The 21,638-nt window shown below is 39.6% G+C and overlaps 1 protein-coding gene across 2 annotated transcripts in view; it reads right to left on the bottom strand.

Moving 5' to 3' along the window:
- Window positions 1–7,257: 7,257 nt before the first annotated feature.
- The window catches only part of dnajc6 (DnaJ (Hsp40) homolog, subfamily C, member 6), a 28,410-nt gene continuing 14,029 nt past the window's right edge, over window positions 7,258–21,638 (bottom strand). Inside the window, exons 3-18 of one of the 2 annotated variants that reach the window (XM_030082423.1) lie at window positions 21,354–21,403; window positions 20,966–21,114; window positions 19,223–19,345; window positions 17,013–17,146; window positions 15,586–15,780; window positions 15,321–15,438; window positions 15,070–15,149; window positions 14,731–14,924; window positions 13,079–13,459; window positions 12,852–12,920; window positions 11,890–11,994; window positions 11,426–11,560; window positions 11,009–11,341; window positions 9,995–10,143; window positions 9,369–9,545; window positions 7,258–8,738 (exon numbers count right to left, since the gene is read on the bottom strand). In XM_030082423.1, the coding sequence (XP_029938283.1) occupies window positions 8,637–8,738; window positions 9,369–9,545; window positions 9,995–10,143; window positions 11,009–11,341; window positions 11,426–11,560; window positions 11,890–11,994; window positions 12,852–12,920; window positions 13,079–13,459; window positions 14,731–14,924; window positions 15,070–15,149; window positions 15,321–15,438; window positions 15,586–15,780; window positions 17,013–17,146; window positions 19,223–19,345; window positions 20,966–21,114; window positions 21,354–21,403 (2,494 nt within the window). In that variant the 3' untranslated portion in view covers window positions 7,258–8,636. Of the gene's footprint in view, window positions 8,739–9,368; window positions 9,546–9,994; window positions 10,144–11,008; window positions 11,342–11,425; window positions 11,561–11,889; window positions 11,995–12,776; window positions 12,921–13,078; window positions 13,460–14,730; window positions 14,925–15,069; window positions 15,150–15,320; window positions 15,439–15,585; window positions 15,781–17,012; window positions 17,147–19,222; window positions 19,346–20,965; window positions 21,115–21,353; window positions 21,404–21,638 lie in introns of both variants that reach the window. The other variant, XM_030082422.1, reaches the window with a different exon arrangement.

The raw sequence follows: 21,638 nt of genomic DNA on the forward strand, positions 1-21,638 counted from the left end.
CCAGATATGTACTTTTAGCTGAGGCCATGAAGGGATTTCATAAATACTGAAAGAAGCAACAGATGAATAACAAGCCCACTTTCTGTCTGTGGTCCTCTAAAAATTTCCCCTCTATTTGAGGCTTAAAGGTTTTCTTTTCTAAGTGCTGCGTGCATGTGTGTGTGTGTGTGTGTGTGTGTGTGTGTGTGTGTGTGTGTGTGTGTGTGTGTGTGTGTGTGTTTGTGTGTGTGTGTGGCACTAGTGATATTTGATCCCGTTATTTCTCTGACGCACTCCAGCTAAGACCTGCCTTTGAGGCGCAATGCCACGGCATCCACCGCTGATCCTGACCAGGGTCGAGAAACTCAGGGATACAAGCCCGCTACTGTAACCAGCTGGGTGGGAACAGAGTGTGAACAGGTCCTAAAACACATCGTGTTTCGAAAGAGGAAAAAAAACAAAACACAGAAGAAGAAAGTTTCTAAAACTTTTATTATTGAATAACGTTGAATATTTTGTACATGCAGACAGTAGCATTAATATATTTCGCTGATTTGAGGTGTGACACCTTAAAAAAGTGTAAACACACTCTTCAAGGTTGATTCAAAATTAATGTGATTGCTTAGCTGCAGACCACAGACACACACACAGTGCGAACAGACCTTAAAGACCTGAAGGATGCAGTTACTGACAATGAAAGGGTTTGAGTTTATCTTGTTTGTGTTGGATTTTTGCACTGCCCCCTAGAGGCCTGTGAAGCTGTATTATGCGTTTGAACATGCTAAAGAACTGATGAGTCATCATTAAACATCTACCAGTCTGTTCAGAAAATCCCCAACTGTCTGTTGCTGCAGCTGTTTCAGAATCATCAAATCAGCCCCGAGTACAGACACGTGAAAAACATACCTGCTGAATCAAATGACAACAAAGCCCAGCAACAGTCGAGCTATTTTTGAAATGGCTTTTAAATGCCTGTAAAAGTTATTATTATTATTCTACTTCTATTGTCGCTTTCCATCACAGCTGCAGCTGAATTTAACACAGGGTTGTTAAGTGATGGAGCCAGAGAGGGGACTGCTATTTATAAACTGCCAGTAAGATAACAAAACTCTGCTGAGCAGAGGAGCCGGGACGCTGACCCCACAGCACCTGAAGCACACGCTCTTTACCGTTATATCGCTCCGATGACACTGTACAACACAGTGTGCTGAAAACTAACTTCCAGTACATGATTTTGTGGATATGAGACAGAGTTTCAAAATGGTAAAGCGTTTGAATATCGTATAAAAATTTTGAGTCTTGTTTTGAATTTGACTACTCAGTTTAAAAGTGTATAGGGAAGTGTTGTACTCTCATGCAGACAAAGCCTATCCACCCCCCTCTGTTCAGGTTGGCTTGTCGCTGGGAGGAAGTCCATCAGCAGAAGGTGGGAGGCTGGTGGTGGGTGCCAGGGTCGGGCTTTCGCACTAAGGTGGTGTCCATAGTTTTCCTTACAGGCCCTTGCATCCCCAATAGTTGGAAAAGCCATTCATACCACATAATCCCTTTCAGCAGAACCATTAAAAAAGGGCCTTGCAGTCATATATTGGCTATTAAGATGAGGATGTCCTTTGTTTGTGTTTAATCGGCTCCATTATACAGGACCTTTTTTCCAACTAAGTTGTTTAGCTCTTCATTCAAGCATTCGCATGGAAAGTTATTTGTCACCTCAAAAACTCAAATGATCACAGATGACATTATAATATGGTCATTTTGAAATTTAATAATAAAGTGAAAACAGCTGCCAGTAAGAAAAGCAACTTATTACAATTATTTCTATTAGAAAGTCATCAATATTTTTTGATGTTCCTCAGTATTGTGATGTACGACTCAGAAAACTGACATTCCCAGCCAAAACTGTATATTAAACCAAATTTTATCTATTTGTTTATTTTTTAATTATGTACAAATTGAAATAATAGTTACAACAATAACATTGTCACCATCCAGAAAGGGTAATGTGTTTTAGACTGTGAAAATGTATGTATTGAATAAAAATGTATTTAATAAAAAAAAAATAAATAAATAAATAAATTTAGATGCTCTAAAAATGAAATTTGAATCAAGTGCTGACAATTTCTAGAGACTGAGACATCTGTGTGGCTTCATGTGAAAGGCTCCATCCATGCCGAAATTAAAGGAACATGATATAGTCTAGTTAAAAATAGTAATTATTAATTTTACTTTTATTACTCTGTAAATCTGCAGATTTTCTGTACATTGGTTTAATTTGTTTATCCTATCAAAACAGGACATTTATTCATGCATTTATGGGGTGTAACAGTAACACCAGGTTTGCATTTAATCTGTCTTTTTCAGTGGTGTCAGAAGGACGTTACAGCCTGAGGCTACAGGAGTACTTAACAGCTTTCACGGTTAAGTGTTTTCTGGTTAGTGCATTATGTAGTTTTATCTTTGACATTTTCCGTCTTATTAGAGGAACAGTCTTGATACATTAAAAAAGACAGTCTTTGCTTAAATCCACACTAGTGTGAAAGCTAATGGAAGCTATTCAGGTTTGCTTTTATACAAAACAAGATTAAAAAAAGGTTCATCAAGCCAATCATACAGTCATGAATCAAATGCTCTGTTTTATCTAAAAAAGAAGAAAAGATTAAACATGTCAGGCACATGGCTACATGTGCCTGACATGGTTCAGCCTCTGAAACAAAACCAATTATATACAAAAGGGATCAGGTGTGTGTGTGTGTGTTATTCATACACACATCTGGTGTAGTTGCAGTTTCTCTCACATGGATCAGATCCGAGAACAACTCAGACACAGTGAAAGGCTGAGAGTTTATTTGAAAATCATTCCCTCAGAGTTAAGCTATGGGAAGTGAGTCTAATCAGGCAGAGGTTAAGACAATGGAAATCCAAAAAGGCGGTCGGAAATAGGCGAGGTCAGAAACAATAAACCTTCATAAACTCGAGCAAACCCTGAAACAAGACTCTTGAACTTTGGCTGCAAAGAGAGACAGATTGGCACAGGGACTACTGCAGACCGAACATTATATACTGGGAGAGTAATGACTCCAATCTGATAACAGTTCAGCTGAGCTGCATCAAACAGGAGGATGTGAAGACAGGGTTCAAAGACGGTTAAGCACAAATATCAGTCATAAATGTACAAGTAGAAGGTCCAGCTGAAGAACATCCAATTAAATCCCAAATAGAGACCATTTATTCAACCAGTATATGAACCTGATTTCTTTCCCCTGTAAGAACCAAAACAATCCAAATAGTTTAACATGTGAGAGCAGATATAATTTTCAGAATAATTTCCTTACAGTTCAGGCTCAACAGGATGATTTCTTATTAGGATTTCCTTCTATTGAGCAACCACTTAATCATGTGGTTGAACTTCAAAGGTACAATATATAATACTATTGTTTAATGTAAATTAATACATCTTGAAATAATCAGCTGTATGAAACACAACGATGTTTGTGGTGTCATGTAATGCATTTCATTATTTCCCGTAGCGATTTGAGTTGGCCTCTTACAGAGTTCACTTCTGTTATTGCTGCTGTTCTGCTCGGGGCCCAGTGTTTGTGCTTCCAGCACCTTGACGTGTTTCATGTCGCTGCTATAGAGGTTCCAAGGGAAAACAGGATTCTGTTATTTAGGTAAACACTGTATTACTCTGTGCTCATGCAAGGTTGAACAGTTACAATAAAAACAAAAGCAATGACAAAACAAGGCATACACTGCCCATATGAAACACTGAACCAACTCAATGGATATTAAATGTCTCTGCTGTAATAACATAAAATGTACTGTCACTGATTACCTGAATTTTTTTTGTCCTTTTAGAAATATTTATCTTGTGCTCTGTGAACAAATCCAGATTTGTTTTTTGTTTAATGGTGTAGGACACCAGCAGCAATAAATTATCAGTTCCTGCTAATGTTGCACATCCATCAGCACCCAATCTCTTTCAGGAGGTGCGTCAGCAATGTGAGCTGCAGGAAGGAAAAAATGAAGTGTGCAGCTATAACATTGGTTTACAATGAATCATCACTTTGAGGCTTATTTTCAATTACCCTGAATTTCCTTCTGTGTAGTCAAAGACTGATTTTCCCCGAATGTGATTCCCAAGAGAAAACATATCATCCACTGAGTGGTCACATGAAAGAAGAAGAAGCTGCAGAATATAAAAAATAAAGAAATAATGCGTACTGTTCTATTTTTTTTTTTTCATTGTTTAATTTTTTATCGTTGCCAAACCTGATACAGGAAAATGTTGACAAAATGACAGAAATATTGGTAAACATCCGCTCATCTTCTGCTTCATCTGTTAGAGACGCGGGATCACTTCCATCTCACACTGGGTGAAAGGCTAAGTACATGCTGGAAAAGCTGCCAATCCGGCCCAATATAGGGCCAAGACAAACACAAACAGCCACAGCCTCAAGACAGCATAGCGTCACCTTTTGAAAAAAAAAAAAAAAAAAAAGAACAAAGGCCTTTCAGAGGATGTCAGACCTGAAGCAAAGCATGACCTCTGGAACACACCTCTGTTCATCATCATCGTTCAGGAAATTTTAATATCTTCACATAATGAATTTTCACATTCGAGAGATTCAATAATGAAGCAAACTTTGGGGTGATGAGCTCCCCAGAGACATTGCTCATTGATTGACTCACTGCAGTGGACCCAATACTGGAGACTTGATCCTCAGGAGAAACCATCTTTCTCAGGATTATGAGTAAAACTATTTAACAAAACATAACAAAACCCACACATCTCATTTCCTCTGCCTTATGACAGTGAACACTGTCATGGTGGGTCTCTAGGTGGTCATCGTTCATATCTGGTGCCTGAGTGAGATCACCCTAAAAAACATGACAGGCACAAAGTATAGTGTAATGTCATATAAAAGTCAATAACATTTGGTGTTCCCTTGAGGAAGGTCTTTTATTGTTATGTTGTAATTTCAGTTTTGTTTATTGGTGTTTTCACTCCAGAAAATGATTCGATAATGTTGAACCAAGAGTATATATGTTGTTGCTGCCCTCTAGTGTGCAATAGGAGAAACATAAACGTCCGAGGAATGTTGATCAGGTCCTCTGGTTCCTCTTTACTGTTTATTTCTGTGCACTGCACTTGATCACTATGTACATCCCGCGAAGGTAAACAGAACTGAAAAGGAAACACATGAACAGTATTTTTACACAATTTAGTAATACTTGAACAGCAGACAGGCAAACACAACATAACATACAGTACTCTGTGTTTGAATCAGATCACTTTCATACATACCACAACTTCAAACAACACACATCCATTGACTACGATATAGAGGTTGGATTCTTAACATAGCCCGTAAGATTGCAGATTCAGTCAGCAAAGAGGCTTTATGAGGGTTATTTCACATGTAGGTCCTCAGTGTAAGTAGAGCTTGGACACATTACAACAGACGTCTCATATCTGGTCGGTCACCAGAGAAGCTTCAGGATGAGAGTTCGGTATTCTCTGCCTGAGATCCAGCGTCTTGTTCAGGCTCCCAGTATCAGTCAGGACACATAGTTCCTCCTGCTTTCTGATCCATTATGGGTCCGAAACATGTTGAAGATGGAGAACTTTACAGCAGAATTCACACTCCTTTCACACTCTGTCAGTTCAGTCAGCCTCCTGAATGTACGAGGAAAAAAGCAAAAAAAAAAAAAAAAAAAAAAAAAAAAAGAACAACAAAAAACAACAACTGGAAACCCTGAAACCAAAAATGATTAACAACAATGTTAAGAAAAAAATGTTTATATATATATATATATGTGTATGGTGCAAAAAAAAAAAAAAACAAAAAAAAAAAACATCCAGTATTCTTCACCTCACGGGTTAAACCAAAGAAAACCAGGAGTAGAGATACAGTAAAGAACACGCGGAAGCAAAGATTCCTCTCAAACTGTGTGAATTGAAAATTACTGTTTGCAAAATCGCGTCTGCTGCTTACATGTATCAAGAATTTGTCCTCTCTCTTTATCCATGGATTATCAAATAGTTTTCCTCTCCCAACACATTCATCATGTTTCCAAAATATGCCTTGAGTCATATATTCATGAGTGACTGGGAGGAAAGGTGTGTCTCCTGAGTGGAAAGCAACTCATGTAAACCTGTCAAAGCTGGAACTTCTGAATGTGAAAGTGGGGAATTTTACCCAACTCAAAAAAAAGCAACTTTGATGTTGAACCAATCAATAAGAAAAATATTGAGTGAAGGCAGAGTCACATATGTTTCTGCTGTCTCCACCCTGTGGACAGCAGTGACTTGAAGAACCCTTTTGGGCCTGTTTTCTTTCTACTTCATTCTGGCTTGTGAAAGACGATAATAGTAATGCTGCCACATGATATGAATATAGAAACTTCTGCAGGTCATGCTTTACTTGTCACGGCAACTCTTCCAAGGCAGAAGTGGAAATTTCTCAGCAGCTAAATTTCTAATTTCCTAGTAGCATAAAGACACTTTTCGTCACGAGGCGTGCTGGCAGGTGGGCGTTATTGGTCCCTCTCCGATGTATTGATTTATATCTATCTCTGTCATTATTGATACTTTGCCAGCAGACGTGACAAAACAAAGAAAGTATTTTAAATCTAGTTTGAACTTTTTTGAAAAGTAAAAATAGCTGAAAACTCACACTCTTGCCGAATCAGTGATTGGTTTGATACATAGCAATAAATGTGGTTGAAAGCTGGACTTTTTTAATGTGGGATTTATGAATTTGGGTTATCGGAATCTTTAAATGCCTTCTTGTTTTTGTCTGAAACTTTCTACCATCTTTTTTCTTCACAAATCACACCAGTTTAAGAGACCATATGAACAGAAAGTAATATTTATCGTCATAACAATAAAAGCATATGGAGGAAGATTTCGATTCACATGTGTTACGTTAAATTTCACCAACAGCTGTACTCCACGTTGTTGCTGATATGACATCTGTGTTCCATGTTCAAAAGCTTTATTTCTAATATAAATTAAAGTATCAGTGCAGGGTTGAGCATGTCTCATAATAGTAAACAATCAAGTAATCACCATGTAAAACATTGTGCATCTTTTGAAAATCAAATTTCTCCAATGTATCACCAGATGATGTGAATAGTATCAGCAGATATGAAATGTTTGTGTGTGTGTGTGTGTGTGTGTGTGTGTGTGTGTGTGTGTGTGTGTGTGTGTGTGTGTGTGTGTATATATATATATATATATATATATATATATATATACACACACACACATATGTACAACATGACAATACAGTTATGATGCACACTGATAGGATCATCCCAATTCTTATTGCATCGTATGGAGGTTGCAATTAGATACATTACATTACAGTCATTTCTGCAGTTTGGAGAAAAAATATTGCAATTTATTCACACTTAAGTTAATGCATTAAGCATATTAGCCCCCGTGTTTTACCATTAAATGACATCCGAAACTCAGGCAAAGCTACTTACAGCAGGTATGAAAATGGACAAAATGAATGAATAAATAGAATTCAAAAAAGAACATGGATACCTTTCAAAGCTGCACATCATCACGTTTGTGCTATCACAGATCTCCCTTTGAAAAAAAAAAATCAATCATGGTATGTTTGTGTGTGAGGCGTCATTTAAGAACCTGCACATGTGCTCATCTTTAAGTAGACAATCCTTCGTTCCCAGCAAACTTGGAAACACACAAGGGCTGATTATATCACACATACTGAGAAACTCTTCTACATAACATCACTTTGTTTCAGCGTCTTGTTGCTGGCATATGAATTTTATGTCGGGAAATTAATCGTTTTTTTAAGTATTTTTTTTTCTCCCCTGTAAAAACCCAATCTTTAAAATCCAGCAAGTTTTTGGGGGGTGGGATTCTAGTACCTTAAGCAGACATTTTGATACTAACGGTGATGAAAGGACACATTTAATCTAAGTATCAGTCAAAACCAGCAATTGCACTTTGCTGGAATTCTCACTTTCACAACAGCTAGATTAGATAAATGGATATTTTGTACCTACAAACCTATCTAGGAATGAATTCATGCTTGATTTCAGCCCATGTTCACTTGAAGGTACAGCAACCTAATGCAGCATGATGATTAGTTTCTTATTAGGAGTCACATTCCAGTGGATGAGAAAACTTATGGAGCTGAAATGGTAATACAGGTCACTGATCAAATTTTCATTCATAGTACAAAGCAAAAAATCCAAATGGCTTGAATGCTGTTAAATGCTTTTTGTGCCTTACAGACTATCTGAACTTCTACAGAGCAGTCTGTGAAATGCTTGCTCAGTTTAATCCACCAGTGTGTTTCTTCTGATTTTTTAGACGTACTAATGGCTTGGATTGGTCGGGGGGTTGGATCAGAGGTTAAGGAGTGTCAAGAGGAAAGACAGTGCGGCACCACATCCATACAGTAGGTACATTAGAGCTACAGGGAACAACTTTCTCAGTTACACTCTTCGTCTGGGCACGAGGGTCTGTTATGTAGTCTTTGCCATGAGTGAGGTTCTAAGTACAGGTATAAAGGCAGACGATGTTGGGTGTGGCTGCAGTTTGATGACCGGAGGTTGTAACACTTTCAGGATTAGTGGGGATATCTTCTCCTCCCTCACTTCAGCTCACTCTTTACTCAGTAGAGAGCTTTTTGTCCTTGGCTTTCAAATTCTGACCAGGCATCGTTTAGTTCCATGAAAATCATCTTGGCGTATTGTTCATATGGTTGTCCCGTTGCCTGTGAAGTGAAGAGAAAACACACAGCTTAGCCAACAAGTAGTTCTCGCCATGTGCACTTTCAGCAAATCCAAATCTAAATTAATGTTGTGTAATATTTTTTGTGTTATATGCATTCATCAGTTGGTGGTATGTAGGTGATAGTTAATTATACATTACTGGTCATTGAAAGAAAAACTTTATGAATTAATTCTTTTTTTTTTCTTTAAATATTTTCAATACCGTTTCATCTCTGAGGCTGTGTCAACATTAGTTTTATAGTTATTTCCAGGTTGGTTAGTGATGTGTTCACATTCACATCTTAAGAATTAGACCAAAAGGCAAACAAGACAGTTTCTGAACAGCCTGTGTGAGACAGATGTGCTATATTTACTGTAAAATGCAACTTCCCCAATGATACTGAATAAATGCAAACCAATGTATGATGGAGTGTATTAATAGGATATTATTTTTATAAAATTGTATTAAAAGAGGAAATTCCTTGATTGTGTATGTCAGATCGGCAGCAAAAACACAGCCTGTCTGAAAACTTTCAAATTTCATCTCAAATCATATTACTGAATGCACACAGATGGAGAAACAAGCTTTAACATCCTTTACTTTTAATTTCCCTATGAATCATCTGTCTTACCTTATCTGGATGAACAACTAGGACTGCTTTGCGGTAAACCTTTTTAACCTGTTCTGGAGTAACCAGGTCAGCCATGCCCACGGGTTTCCAGCGTGTCTCCCCCTCCCAAAGCACAGTGTGCATGGTGGACAGCAGGGCACGGATGTTACGCTCCTTCCCCTCAATCCAGTCCAGAATCTGGCACACAAAAGGGAGAGGCAGAAATAGGGAGACATTATCTTGTGTGGATCAGATTTCAAACAATTATTGGCATAAAATGAACATTGATTCTTTGTGTTTTTCAGTGCTCTCGAAAATGCTTTTAAAAGATAAACTAAAGTTTGGTCTTAGGAGACCTATATTGGTGGCTTCATTAACTCTGGAATAAACAGGAAATGTTTAACAACCAAACGTTTATGAGCGCATTATGCATCTTTAGGGAATCCCTGAATGGCTACTGCAAAACTACACTGGATGAACAGATTACAGATCCTCACTGAGATGCTATAAAACAATGACATCCAGACACAGGGATGCAAATGTCATGGGAAACGAACTTTCTCAAATACAGAGAATAAAAATCAACAAATGACATCTTGTTTCTGTTGGTTAAAAGAAAACAACAAAAAGAAATCATTCAGTCTTGCCTTTATTTTCTCAGGGTCCATTTCTTTGGCCATCTCCTCTTTCCTCATCTCTGCTATCGTCCTCGGTCCCTTTTTATCTTTGGTCCCAGCAAAGCCTTGTCCAGACAGCAGATCATCAAAGTTGGCATCTGAAGCTCTGGGCTTTGAACCTGGAAGAAGAGAATTGAAACACAGATATTGAAAACAGACTTATTGGGATCCTTGAATGTTTTAACACACATTACAGAGCTAAATGTAACATCCTGAGAACAGCTGACCGCGCAGCGGTGTCTCTCGCCTTATCTGTGATATTTTAAAAATCACTTCTTTAGGTTAACTTTTACAGACATGCCTACAGGTGATAATCGTGTCTTTTCATATTACATATTTAAATTCTAATGAGTATTTTGCTTTCATATTTCATTACACTGCATGGTCTTTGTTCAGGTGATTGTCAGTGCAGTCTGGTGTTGCGTTACGTGGTTGTCGTTGCGGCTCTTTTGTTGTGTTATGTGAACTCAGCTGTGTTGACGATAATCAGTATTCAATATACTCATTTTCATTACACTGCTGTGCCATGTAGTTGGGCAAACATTTCAGGAAGCACACACAAAAAAAAGGCAGAAGGATTTTCAAAAAGAAGGCCGCTGAACAACAATTTTACAAATGTCATTAAAAAAAAAAATGTTTAAGTATAATTGCTAACTTGGCATGAAACCTATTAAGTGTATGAAAACACAAACACACAAGATAGATTGAAACTGGGAATGATTGTTTAAGTTACAGGATCTGCTTTTCCAAACTTCTGATAGCAACTATATCATCCAAAGAGACACCTACAAAAACAAGGCAAACCTTCACACATCTATTTTAAAATATTCTACTGCTTTGTTGCCACCTGCAGATGAAATACGACCACAATGTTGCAGGATTTTTTTCAGAAAGTGGCTGATCAGCTCTATTCTGAAAAGGTCATGGTTGAATGCAGGCACTCATACCGATCTTCGACTGACTGGTTGCACATTTAGTGCTTACCCATTCCAGCTGGTCCTTTGCCTCCCGCGCTGGGCGAGCCTCCACCCATTGGAGAGAAGCTGACGTTGTAGTTGGGTCGATTCTGGGGCGATGTGTGGGGCATGGAGGTGTGGCTGGGGCTGGGCTTTGGCTGCGGAGTGGGACCCTGTCCTTGGGCTTGCCACCCTCCACCACCTGCAGCTCCAGGCTGCCACGAGGGAAAGCCAGCTCCTGCATGAGGCTGCCATCCTCCGGCGTGCTGGGGAGACGGAGGTGGACGCGATGGGGAGCCCATTGGAGGGAAGGCTGGTGTTGTTCCCGTTGGTGTGGTGGGCTTGCTGGAGAAGCCAGAACCTCCAGACAATGAAAGATGAGAAGTTATGGCATAAAATGTGCCAGTAAAAGCCAGTAGCGCTTGACATTTCCCCACTGATTTACCTCCAAGGCTTCCCCCGAGGTTTCCAATGTCGGCAAATGGATCCAGACTGTTTGGCTTGGTTTGATGGGTGGGGGTGCTGTGGACCGAGCTGGTCGGACTCGTGGTGGCTGATCGGCTGCCCATACCAAAGCCGCCTCCTGAACAAACCAAAACAGTACTATGTGCTTAATGTATATCCATACAGAACATGATAGTGTGAGCCTGGTTCGAGTCTGGGCTTGGGGGCCTTTCTGCATGGAGTTTGCATGTTCTTCCTTTGTATGCCAGTCCCCTCTCTAACAATGGTGTAAAGACATGTGGTTGAGGTTACAGGATGGATTTAGATGGCCCATAGCTGTGAATGTGAGCACGCGCCTTCACACATACCCAGCTTGGATTCGCTTCAGCCTCCTGCAACACTCAAGCACATATAAGCGGCATAAAAGTCAGGTGTATAGTTTTATATGTGTGTGGCTGTCAGTACCTGCTGTACTTGTGGTAGCAGGTCTGTTCCAGTCCCAGCCTCCCATGGCGTTTTGCTGCTGAATGTTGACGGTTGGGGTGGTGGGCGGGACGGGGGAACTCCGACCTGTTTATGCATAGAAAGGACGGTCAGATGCAGAGCACAGTGGAAATGTAAAGGAGGTTTCAAATGACAGCACACATGAAAAAATACATTATGCCACTGCTAAACCTAACTTTTGAAGGTAAAGATAAAATTCCCAGGCATTTAAAAAGTGCACAAAAGTCACACCATGAAATTGATCAATAAGTTCAAACAAGTTCAAATGATTTTAAGTCAGCAATTTCCAAATTGAATGATTTCAGATCAACAGAGTTTGTAGAAGTTAGGAATCATGCCAAGTCTTATACATGACACTTTGTGAAAAAAAAAAAAAAAGCACAAGCACGAACGTAACAGTGAAGTAATGCATTTTAGTCAAAACACTGACTGTAGCTTAAGAATACATTGTTTTCTGATGGTAAATGGGATTGCAATAGCAAGCTGTGCAAGGGAAAAGCAGAACTAATAAGCTTGGCTGAAAATACATAAATCATGCAAAGTCATTCATTGCAAAGCAAAATTATCTGACATAAAGTAAAAAAAGTAAAAGTCTTTCACAAAGCTATTGTGCCAAAAAGCTAAAGGTCAAAATAAAAATCAAATGAATGAACCTCTGAAAAGAAAGCAATGTTTGAATAAAGTCACACATGCACAAAGTAGAATGTATGTTCACGTGGTCAGGGACACTTCCAAACTCTGTAAAACACAACCCACCCTGTGTTGTCATTTTCTTGAAATACTTTGAAGAAGTCCAATAAGATGGTAACGAGTGCAACGTGCAGCAGAGCAGCAGGATCATGCCTTACCAAAACCTGTAGGCTGCAGCGTGGGAGATGGAGAGCGAGCAGCATGCAGGAAAGGGTCTGGTTGTCCCACATTACCTGGTCCAAGGAATGAACCCATCATGTCCTGAGGCTTAGGCATGGGACCCGTCCCAAAGGGATCGAATGCTGAGGGATGGCCAAAAACAAACCCCCCCAGTTTAGTGTATCATACACCCTATGTGGTAAAATATACTCCACTCTAATAACTCCAAAGCCTTCTCATCAAAAGATTAATAGATGTGTCAAAGAGAACTAGTTCATCAGATGGCAGTTTGTTTCCTCACCTGAGGGAGCGGGGGAGGGGCATGGCGAGGCAGTGGTAGGGGCTACTTTATGTGGTGTGGACTGGGCAGATGAAGCCCCACTGGTTGGCTGAGGAGGGGCTCCAAATAAGTCCCCGAGGAGGTCAGTGGCTGCTGCCGCTGCTGACGCTGTCGTGGGCTGAGACGAGGAGCACGGCTGTTTGATCTCTGCATCCAGGCCAAGGAGATCCACCTCCTCAGCCTGTGCAGGGGGGGCAGCTGCCGGGGCTGGGGGGTCCGGTTTCGGAGGGGCTGTACTGGTGCTGCTTCGCTGACTGGACAAAGAGAGCATTTCATCATCTGAGGGCTCGCTCTCCTCGCCGTGGCCCCGGCCGTCTGGGCCTCCCTGGGGTCGGCTTGGTTCTGCAAAGACGTGAGAGAAAAACAAAATGCGACAGGACAAAAAAAAAAGCAGAGTATTAGAGGAAAGAAACACAAAAATGGATGAATCAGTGACCGAGGGAGATGATAAAGCACAGGGTATTCAATGGGGGACACTAAAACCAGGAACAGAGCGGACACAGGGATAAGATAAAGGTATATAATAACACCAAACCTCCAGCCTCATCACTACTTATAGCATCAAATACTCCAGTAATGCTTAAAACTACAGGAAAGCTCCATCATCTGACTATTTTCTATGTACAAGGGTGTCAAAAAATAAATCTGATTTTATACAAGCATAGCATAGACAATGCAGAAATAAACCTGAGTTCTTGAGAGCATTTTTTTTCCTGTATAAGTTTCCCTTTGATTCATTTTTTAGCAAATTTGATTGTAGTTGGGTGTTTTTAACACTTTCTCCAAATTCTCTAAGTCCTCTAAAGTCTAAAAACCTTCATCTAGACTGCTGATGTTACAAGTGACAGGATTTTATCAGGTGTTTCAAGGGTTTGTATCTATGTCAGAGGCAGAGGAGCGGGAAAAAAAGCGCTACCTAAACGATTTATCACTGCATAACCAGGGTCAGTTTACATTCAATTCAATCACTCGAGAAAATTAACTGTCTCTACTAAAGGATTTAATTGACAAAATAATAAGAGTCAATGTATTATCAGTATTCTAATGAAAAAAGCACATCCTGGGTCAGCGTCTGATTGAATTGAACCAAGCAACCCCGGTGAACTACAGCCACTTCATATCTGGTCTGTCAAGTCTGATTGCCTCAGTTGTGTCTTACCCTCCAGGTCCAAGCCCTCCATCTCATCTTGCAGGGACAAAAATGATTGAAGTTAGTGTTTTTTTTTTGTGTGTGTACAGTGTCACCTCTCAGATATTCTGCAGGCTATCGACTGCGCTCACTCTGATCTTCAGAGCTGAGCGCCATTTTGCGTTTTCATGCCAATAAAATTCAGCAAAGTGTAACTGAGTGCATGCACACTGTCTGTTACTGTTTGTTATACATTTTTAGATTTGTAAAAGAAAGAAATCCTTTTTCAATTTTTTTTTTTTTTATGTGCATCCTTGAACTTGTGTGAATTGTGCATAATCACACTTAGATCGGACCTTTTGAATTCGACAAATGTCAGTACTATGTTTCCTTCGGTGTTATGAGTTTTTCACGAACTCAACGGTCTAGAGTCTCTAATCAGTATAAAGACAGCTTCTGCCCAAATTGGTTTGTCCCATATTACCAGCAATAGCCAGCGCGTCTTGGTGTTCCTGGTGGCACGAGAAGAGCACGTTGGGACTCAGGTCTTTACAGGGAAACTGCTCCCACGGTGGTGTCAGGTCTTTCTGCTTATCCACCCCTTCCACCTCCACGTCCAGTATCACATGAAACAGTTGAGGATACTTCTCAGGAGAGTCACACGCATCGAGCTCGGGCCTGAGTGGAAAAAAATAATAATAAAATAAAAGTGTGATCATTAGAACAGACAAATACAGTGTAAAGAGTGAAAATTAAAATGTTTTAGATTTCTATTGTTACACTGATGGATTTTTCAATATAACTGAATTTTGACTTTCCTTACTTGTTAAATTTCAGCATGGTGGTTCCTGGAGCAATGAAACCAGTGTGGAACTGAATCTGGAAGATCTGGGTGTTGGACACCTGGAAAAAGCAAGACAAAGGCAAATATTTACCCAAAACCTACTAATTCAACTTGGCTGTAGTTTGATCCTACTGCTCTTCATTTTAATTAACTGACCTGTCAGTTTCATCAAATGCATAAAATATAGATTATTTAAAATAAAAAAGGTTTGTGCTTGTGAGAAAATGTACCTTGGCCTGCAGACGTCCTCCAATGGTCGACCTCATGTGATAGATGGAAACCACAACATCACCTTGAACGCTCACACCCAAAGGGAAAACTACCTTCCCCTCCTGGATCCTGTGCTCTCTGTACGTCCAGCATTAAAAAGGTCAAACATGGAAAATAAAAGGAGAGGAGGAATAATTAGGAACGCATAACACACAGAGGCCATACTATGTGAGAGATGTAAATTGTGTGAGATCCTTTTAGATGTGTCTGTTAACTACTGCTCACCTCATCCGTTCATATTCCTGTGCAGTAGTGAAGATCTTCGTCTCTCCAATGAGGACGTCGCAGAAGGGCCGACAGCCGCTGCGCTGCTTGTTGAAGCAGGGTACCGGACTCATCGTGAGAGCCTTGATCATCAGGGGCTTAGAGTGCGGGAGGCTGGGTTTCTCTGATACCATGCTACATACATAGCCTATGTACCTGCAGGGAGACAGGTAAATCAAAACTTACTTTTCATATTGTTTAAATCTTTATTATTATTTTTTTTCATCTTTTTTCATGTATAAGACACAATCATTTTCAGAATTTTTTGTTTTCATTCCCTCAAATTTGACTATTATATCATGAAAGAAGGTCATTCAAATACAAAACATGCAACACTGATTTCTTCATCTCAGAGAACAGCACAGAGCCCACTGGTCTCTCGTCCAGAGTAAATATTCCATGGGACAGGTAAGACAATGAGCCTGGCGTTGCATTCATGTACCTTTGCATGTTGTCTGGCACACAGCCCGAGCTGATGTAAATAGTTTCACCAACAGTAACATCTTCTGTGCCTTTCTGTGTCTCTGTTCAACCAGCTGATGGCACTGGGGAGCTCTAAGCTCAGTGGCCACTTCCATCTGAGGTGCTGTTGATTAATTCTTATTATCATCTTGAAAACAGCAGTCAAAACAGCATGCTCAGGAAACAGTTTAAATACCTTTTTTAGGTTAATTCTGTAATTTCACCCAAAAGCTGAATATCCCTAACTTTTTGTGAGTCGTGCAGTTACAGTTATTGAAGATTTTGTAATTAATTATCCCCAAGCTTGATAAAAAGCTATAGAACAACAAGGCCCATCAACCAAAACCAGCTCACAAGAGGTTCCAATTCCCGGCCAAACCACCAAAATGAAAATGAAATTTCAGAGAAAACAATGGATTCCTTTTTTTTTCTAAACACATTTCTTTAGAGTAGCAGACATACAACACTGTGACCCAAGCTGAGACATCAGTGATGCTGCAATGAAGCTATCAAGCTGGCCTCAAAGTTCTGGTGAGTTTGTAAAGTCATGCATGAGCAATAGGAGATGATTTTCTGACATTTCACTGTATTTTGCACCACTAAGTTTCATTAAAATTGGTTTCATGTTAAGATTGTAGTCATTCTCAGTAGTAAATGTTTGTTTTTTTTCAAACATTTGTGACATTCTCATTACATGTACTCTGCAACAAAACAACAAAAAACTTTCAAGTTCATAATTGACGGTTATTATTTTAGATATTGTACCGGCCTATCCCACTATAGATGAAATTAGGCCCCTGAACTAAATGTGATTGACTCCCCTGCAACAGAAGAACTGGTCTAAAATGTGCACTCAGTGCAACTACCAGACTGTCTGCTCTCCCCTCCTTTTTGGCCGTCACACACCCATTTTCAGGAATGCAAACCTGCGGTGTGAAGGCCAGAGACCAGATCCTGGTCTTTTGGCGCTGAGCAGCTGCATGGCAGGAACTGGGTTGTTAAAGAGGTGGCAGAAGCAGAACATGGCACAGACCAAAACACCGGAGGGAGCACGACCATCCTGCAAAACGCACGAAGAAGACACATCTTATAAAATGGCACTGATTATATTTTAGATTCTCTAACTTCCTTTTGTGTGCCAGCATGTTGTGCTTAGAGTGTATTTAAGATATACTGTAACTTTAAAACCATTTGTGATGACTTTGTAACTCGTGAGCAAAATAGAACAGTGGTAAATGTAAGCATCTCTGGTGGGTGTTTCCGCTTTTCAGGCAAACAAAGACATTCTTTTCATTTGAAAGTGAGAAGAAACAGTTTCTGAAAAGGAAGAATTTGATGCAGATTATGTAAGAAGGAGCAGGTTTCCAAGCCACAGCCAAACCACAATGACCTGGCGAAAATACCCTTCGCCACAGGCTCATTCAGTGTTTGGAAAGTATTGCTGTCTACAGACCAAACAGAATCTAGCCTGCTGCTAGTTGCATTTCAAAACCTTTTCCGGAGCATGAGCTTATATTCTGCTTAAAATATGCCGGACATTGTGGTAATGAGTCAATGTAGATGCAGTAAAAGTGAAACTCACAGCCAAATAAGCTCTGTTGGGCCTTCTAAACATCCCCCGTTGGAAGCAATCACACATTTTAGTCACTTTAACACAACTGTAGTTTACAAAAAACATTCAAGAGTGGCAGTCCACTCCAGCCCAGTGCAGTTGTATAACAAGACAACTAAAGTATTAATTTATTATTTATTATTTAGTTTAATTAAATACAAACCTCCAAGGCAAAAATTCAGAAAAAAGAAAAGCATTGATCAAAAGCAATTACAACAACGTCCATCCGTTTTCAATGCCACTTCATCAACTTCAGGGTAGAGCAGTGTTGGAGCCGAAGCAGGGTACACTTTAACCAGGTCGCCACTCCAGAGAGACCATCAAACACACGCTCTCATTCACCGACAGGCCTCTCAGGATCAGCAGTTAACCTCGTGTGCATGTTTATGGATTGTTGGAAGAACCAGGAACACTTAAAAAAAAAAAAAAAAAAAAAGGCCAAGCATCCACAGATCCACAGGGAGAACATGCAAACTTCACACAAAAAATCCTGGCCTAAATTTAAAGTCATGACCTCCTGTGACCGCTTTGAGGAAACACAAAAAGTACTAACCACTACACCACCATCAAGCCAGTCTAACAGACACAATAAATGAAGTCTGACTGCTCCAAACACTAGTTTAAGGTGTTTGGATATGAATAATCTGACACAAGATCAAAGAATGGAAAATTTTCAATGAAATAGCAGTTTCACGCTCTGTGTTATAGAGGAATGTTGAAAAACCTCTTGGAGGATTTAATTTGAGTTTGTTAAAATACATAAGGGAGTGAAACTTTAACCACATTATTTACATCCAAAATACCATTTTCTCCCTCTCAGGGTCACAGGAAAATGAGCAGCTCTAGAACTCCAGTGCATCGGGAAACAATCTGAACAAATGCACTAAATTCTCTCTTTTCATCAAAACTGCCACTCTTGAAATTTGTAGTAATAAGAATAAATTCACAAAATAGAAATAAGAAAACCCAACATCAGCTATGTCTTCCAACTTTTTTATTATTTTCTTTTTTTATGGGGTGTTATGGGGGTGATTTATTATTTGTATCTTCTCAAATTGTGAATTTGTGAACTTCATTTCTCTCTTCATTTCCCTCTGATAGTGTCTGTTCAGTGGTCTGTCTTTGTCACCTTCCCTCACTGCGTCCATGCAGTATTGTGCTCCTCCCTTATGCTGATGGTCTCATCCCTCATCACCTGCGTGCTTCACATTACATCCCAGAGAGTACCTCTTTCCGCAATGTGTGACTCTGTTCAGTAGTTTTTGTTCTAACACTGCTTTACTGTTTATTCTTTTTATTTCGCTTCTTTGGTAGGTTTTGAACTTCAATTAATTTCCACTGTTCTATATAATTTGTATTTGGTCTTCTACTGGAGATTCTAAGCTCCGTGAGCTCAGTGTCAGAAGTTTTTTTTTGTCCTTCGCCTGCAGTATGAATAGGCCTTTATACTAATAAAAGTTCAAATGTTGACAAAAAAAAAAATGGACTGAAGGTTAGATGAGAAATGGGATTGGCTGTCCTTACCGAGCAGGTGATGACACACACATTCTTGGGGTTTTGTTTGAGCCAGTTGTGCATGTTCTTGCACACAGCAAACAGGTTGTGAAGGCTGGGAGCTTGGCGTGAAGGCCAGTTACACTCTGAAACCTGGAAAGTTGAACCAGGAAATAAAAGGCAGTGAAATTAAGAAAACAGGGAAGTTGACAAAAAATAGAGGGTAGGATAAGAGGCAGAAGAGAAGGAAACAAAAAGTTGAAAAAACAGAGGGTTAGTAACAGCACTGCAGCAGTAAAGCAACACAACACAGCAGTTGCCATGATGAGTCATGTAGCTAAAGATACAGCGACTTCCACAGGCAGACAGGGGGCCATCTTGGCCATTCGGCGTCCTCAGTTTGACTCTTCAGCTTCATTTGATCTATGTGCTGCAGGGGGGAACTTTTTCTGCACTGATCCCCCACATATACACTGCTGTGCAAAAACTGTGTGCCAAGGGCCCCATACTTAAGGCTGTCAAAGCCATCAAAAGATTAAAAAGGACATGGGTAATTGTTTCTCATTTTCTTTTTTTAAAGAATTCTGAATAGTGATTTTTCTGCATTAGTGACTGTGAAGCTCTGCTTTTCTAAAGAAGTGATTTTGATAACAACTGGTTACAGTTAGAAAGCACACAAGAAGAAGCGCTCTGTGTCACTTGGTTCAAGTAATGGTTCAAGTAAACAGTGTGTAACAGTATCAGTAAATGGGCGACCCCTATGTCTCAATATAATGACACCGTGCATCTGCACAAATGTTGCAGAACAGAACATGGGACAGTTTCCTGAGAATCAACATCTAAAATGCAGTAGTGGCACATGTACTCACATCCTCCACCCAAGTAGAAGTATGGATACAAGTGTAAAAAAACAAAAAGACTGGTCAAAGTAGATGTGCTTATTTCATTCTTCTTTGCTCTGTATGGCCATCTCACAAAAATTCTGTGATTATGTACAACGCTTCAAAGTAGCAGAGTTACTATGCAAGTAACAATATCCTTCATAATACTGTTACTGAGACGCTTTGTGGGTCAGTATAATGACTAATTTAATCTCAGTGTTGAGGCTGAAGTTACATCATTTCTCCAGTTTCTGATGTTATCATTTATTAAAATAAATGGATTCTCTAACCAATGAAAATAGACTGGAGCAAAAGAACTCAAGAGAAACTGTGAAGCTGTGTTGCCAGGTTCAGTTTTTCAAGAATACAGCCTAATGCAGCCAATGTACAGTACATTTGCTCAGGTATAATATGGTATTTCACTTCAAGTAAACAGGAGTAAAATAGCAAATCGGACAAAAGTTCTGAATGACGCTTTCACCTCAGCTACTTTCACAGATCGGAGGCAGCAGCTCTGCAAAAGGGCCAAATCTTCACTACTGCATGTCTGCACCGATTTCATGAGAGTAATTTGTCACTCGTTAGTGTCAAATTTTGAGGTGTGACATTAAAATGTCCCTTTTTTAACAAGTTATCCACAACACTGACAATGACACATATTTTAACCATAATCACCTCCGCTTGTTATGAATAGGCACAAACAGTTCATTAATAATAATGAGAAGCCCGTGTTCATATAGTTTATGGATGCATACAGCAGCAACCCATATTTACAACTTTTAAAAAACAACCAGAACAGTCTTCAGTCTTTGCCTATCGTGTTGTTTTAATGACAGGAGTACATTTGATGAAACCATTAAAAACTAGGAACGACAATCAAAATCAAACTCACCCTATTGGAGAATTTGGCGCCCCGGTAGTTGCGCTGTGATAGGTTGAAAACAGTGTAGTGGTCGGCATGGCGACTGTCCAGGAAGGAGCGGATGTCCTCCACATGGTTCTGGTAGCCAATCTGCACTGACTCAGCTGGGTAGGTCATCACTGGAAATAAAATGTCATGATGTGGTATTTGGAGGAGTTTTAAATTGCTACTGATATTTACAGATGCAGAGTTTTTTAAATTGTTTAACCACAGTCTATTGATGTCTGTCTTCAAACATAGCATGTTAAGTGGTTAAACTTAACTCATAATTGGTGTATAGATAGATTAATTTATGTAGAACAGTTGGTGATAAATAGTGAATTTACACACATATGCACAACAAGCTGATTTAATTCACCTATGATCCGTGATGTTATGTAGGCAATGTCCAGCTCCCCTTTGGTGTACCTGTCAGGAAAAAAGTTCACACAAACATAAGAAACTGAGCAAAGAACATCAGTGGTACAAATATACACTGTAGTAAAAGGTTTTTCTATTTCTGTGTTTATCGCTGTTCAAGTATATGTTAAATATCCTGTGATTCTGTGTTACACAGTGATATAAAAGTTGGATGTCCTACAAACTTTGACTGTTTCTACTTAAGATGGAAGGATTGATCAACTGTTTCTCATCACATCATTAA

This window comes from Salarias fasciatus, chromosome 23 (assembly GCF_902148845.1).
Source record: "Salarias fasciatus chromosome 23, fSalaFa1.1, whole genome shotgun sequence".
NCBI classification, from domain to species: Eukaryota; Metazoa; Chordata; class Actinopteri; order Blenniiformes; family Blenniidae; genus Salarias; species Salarias fasciatus.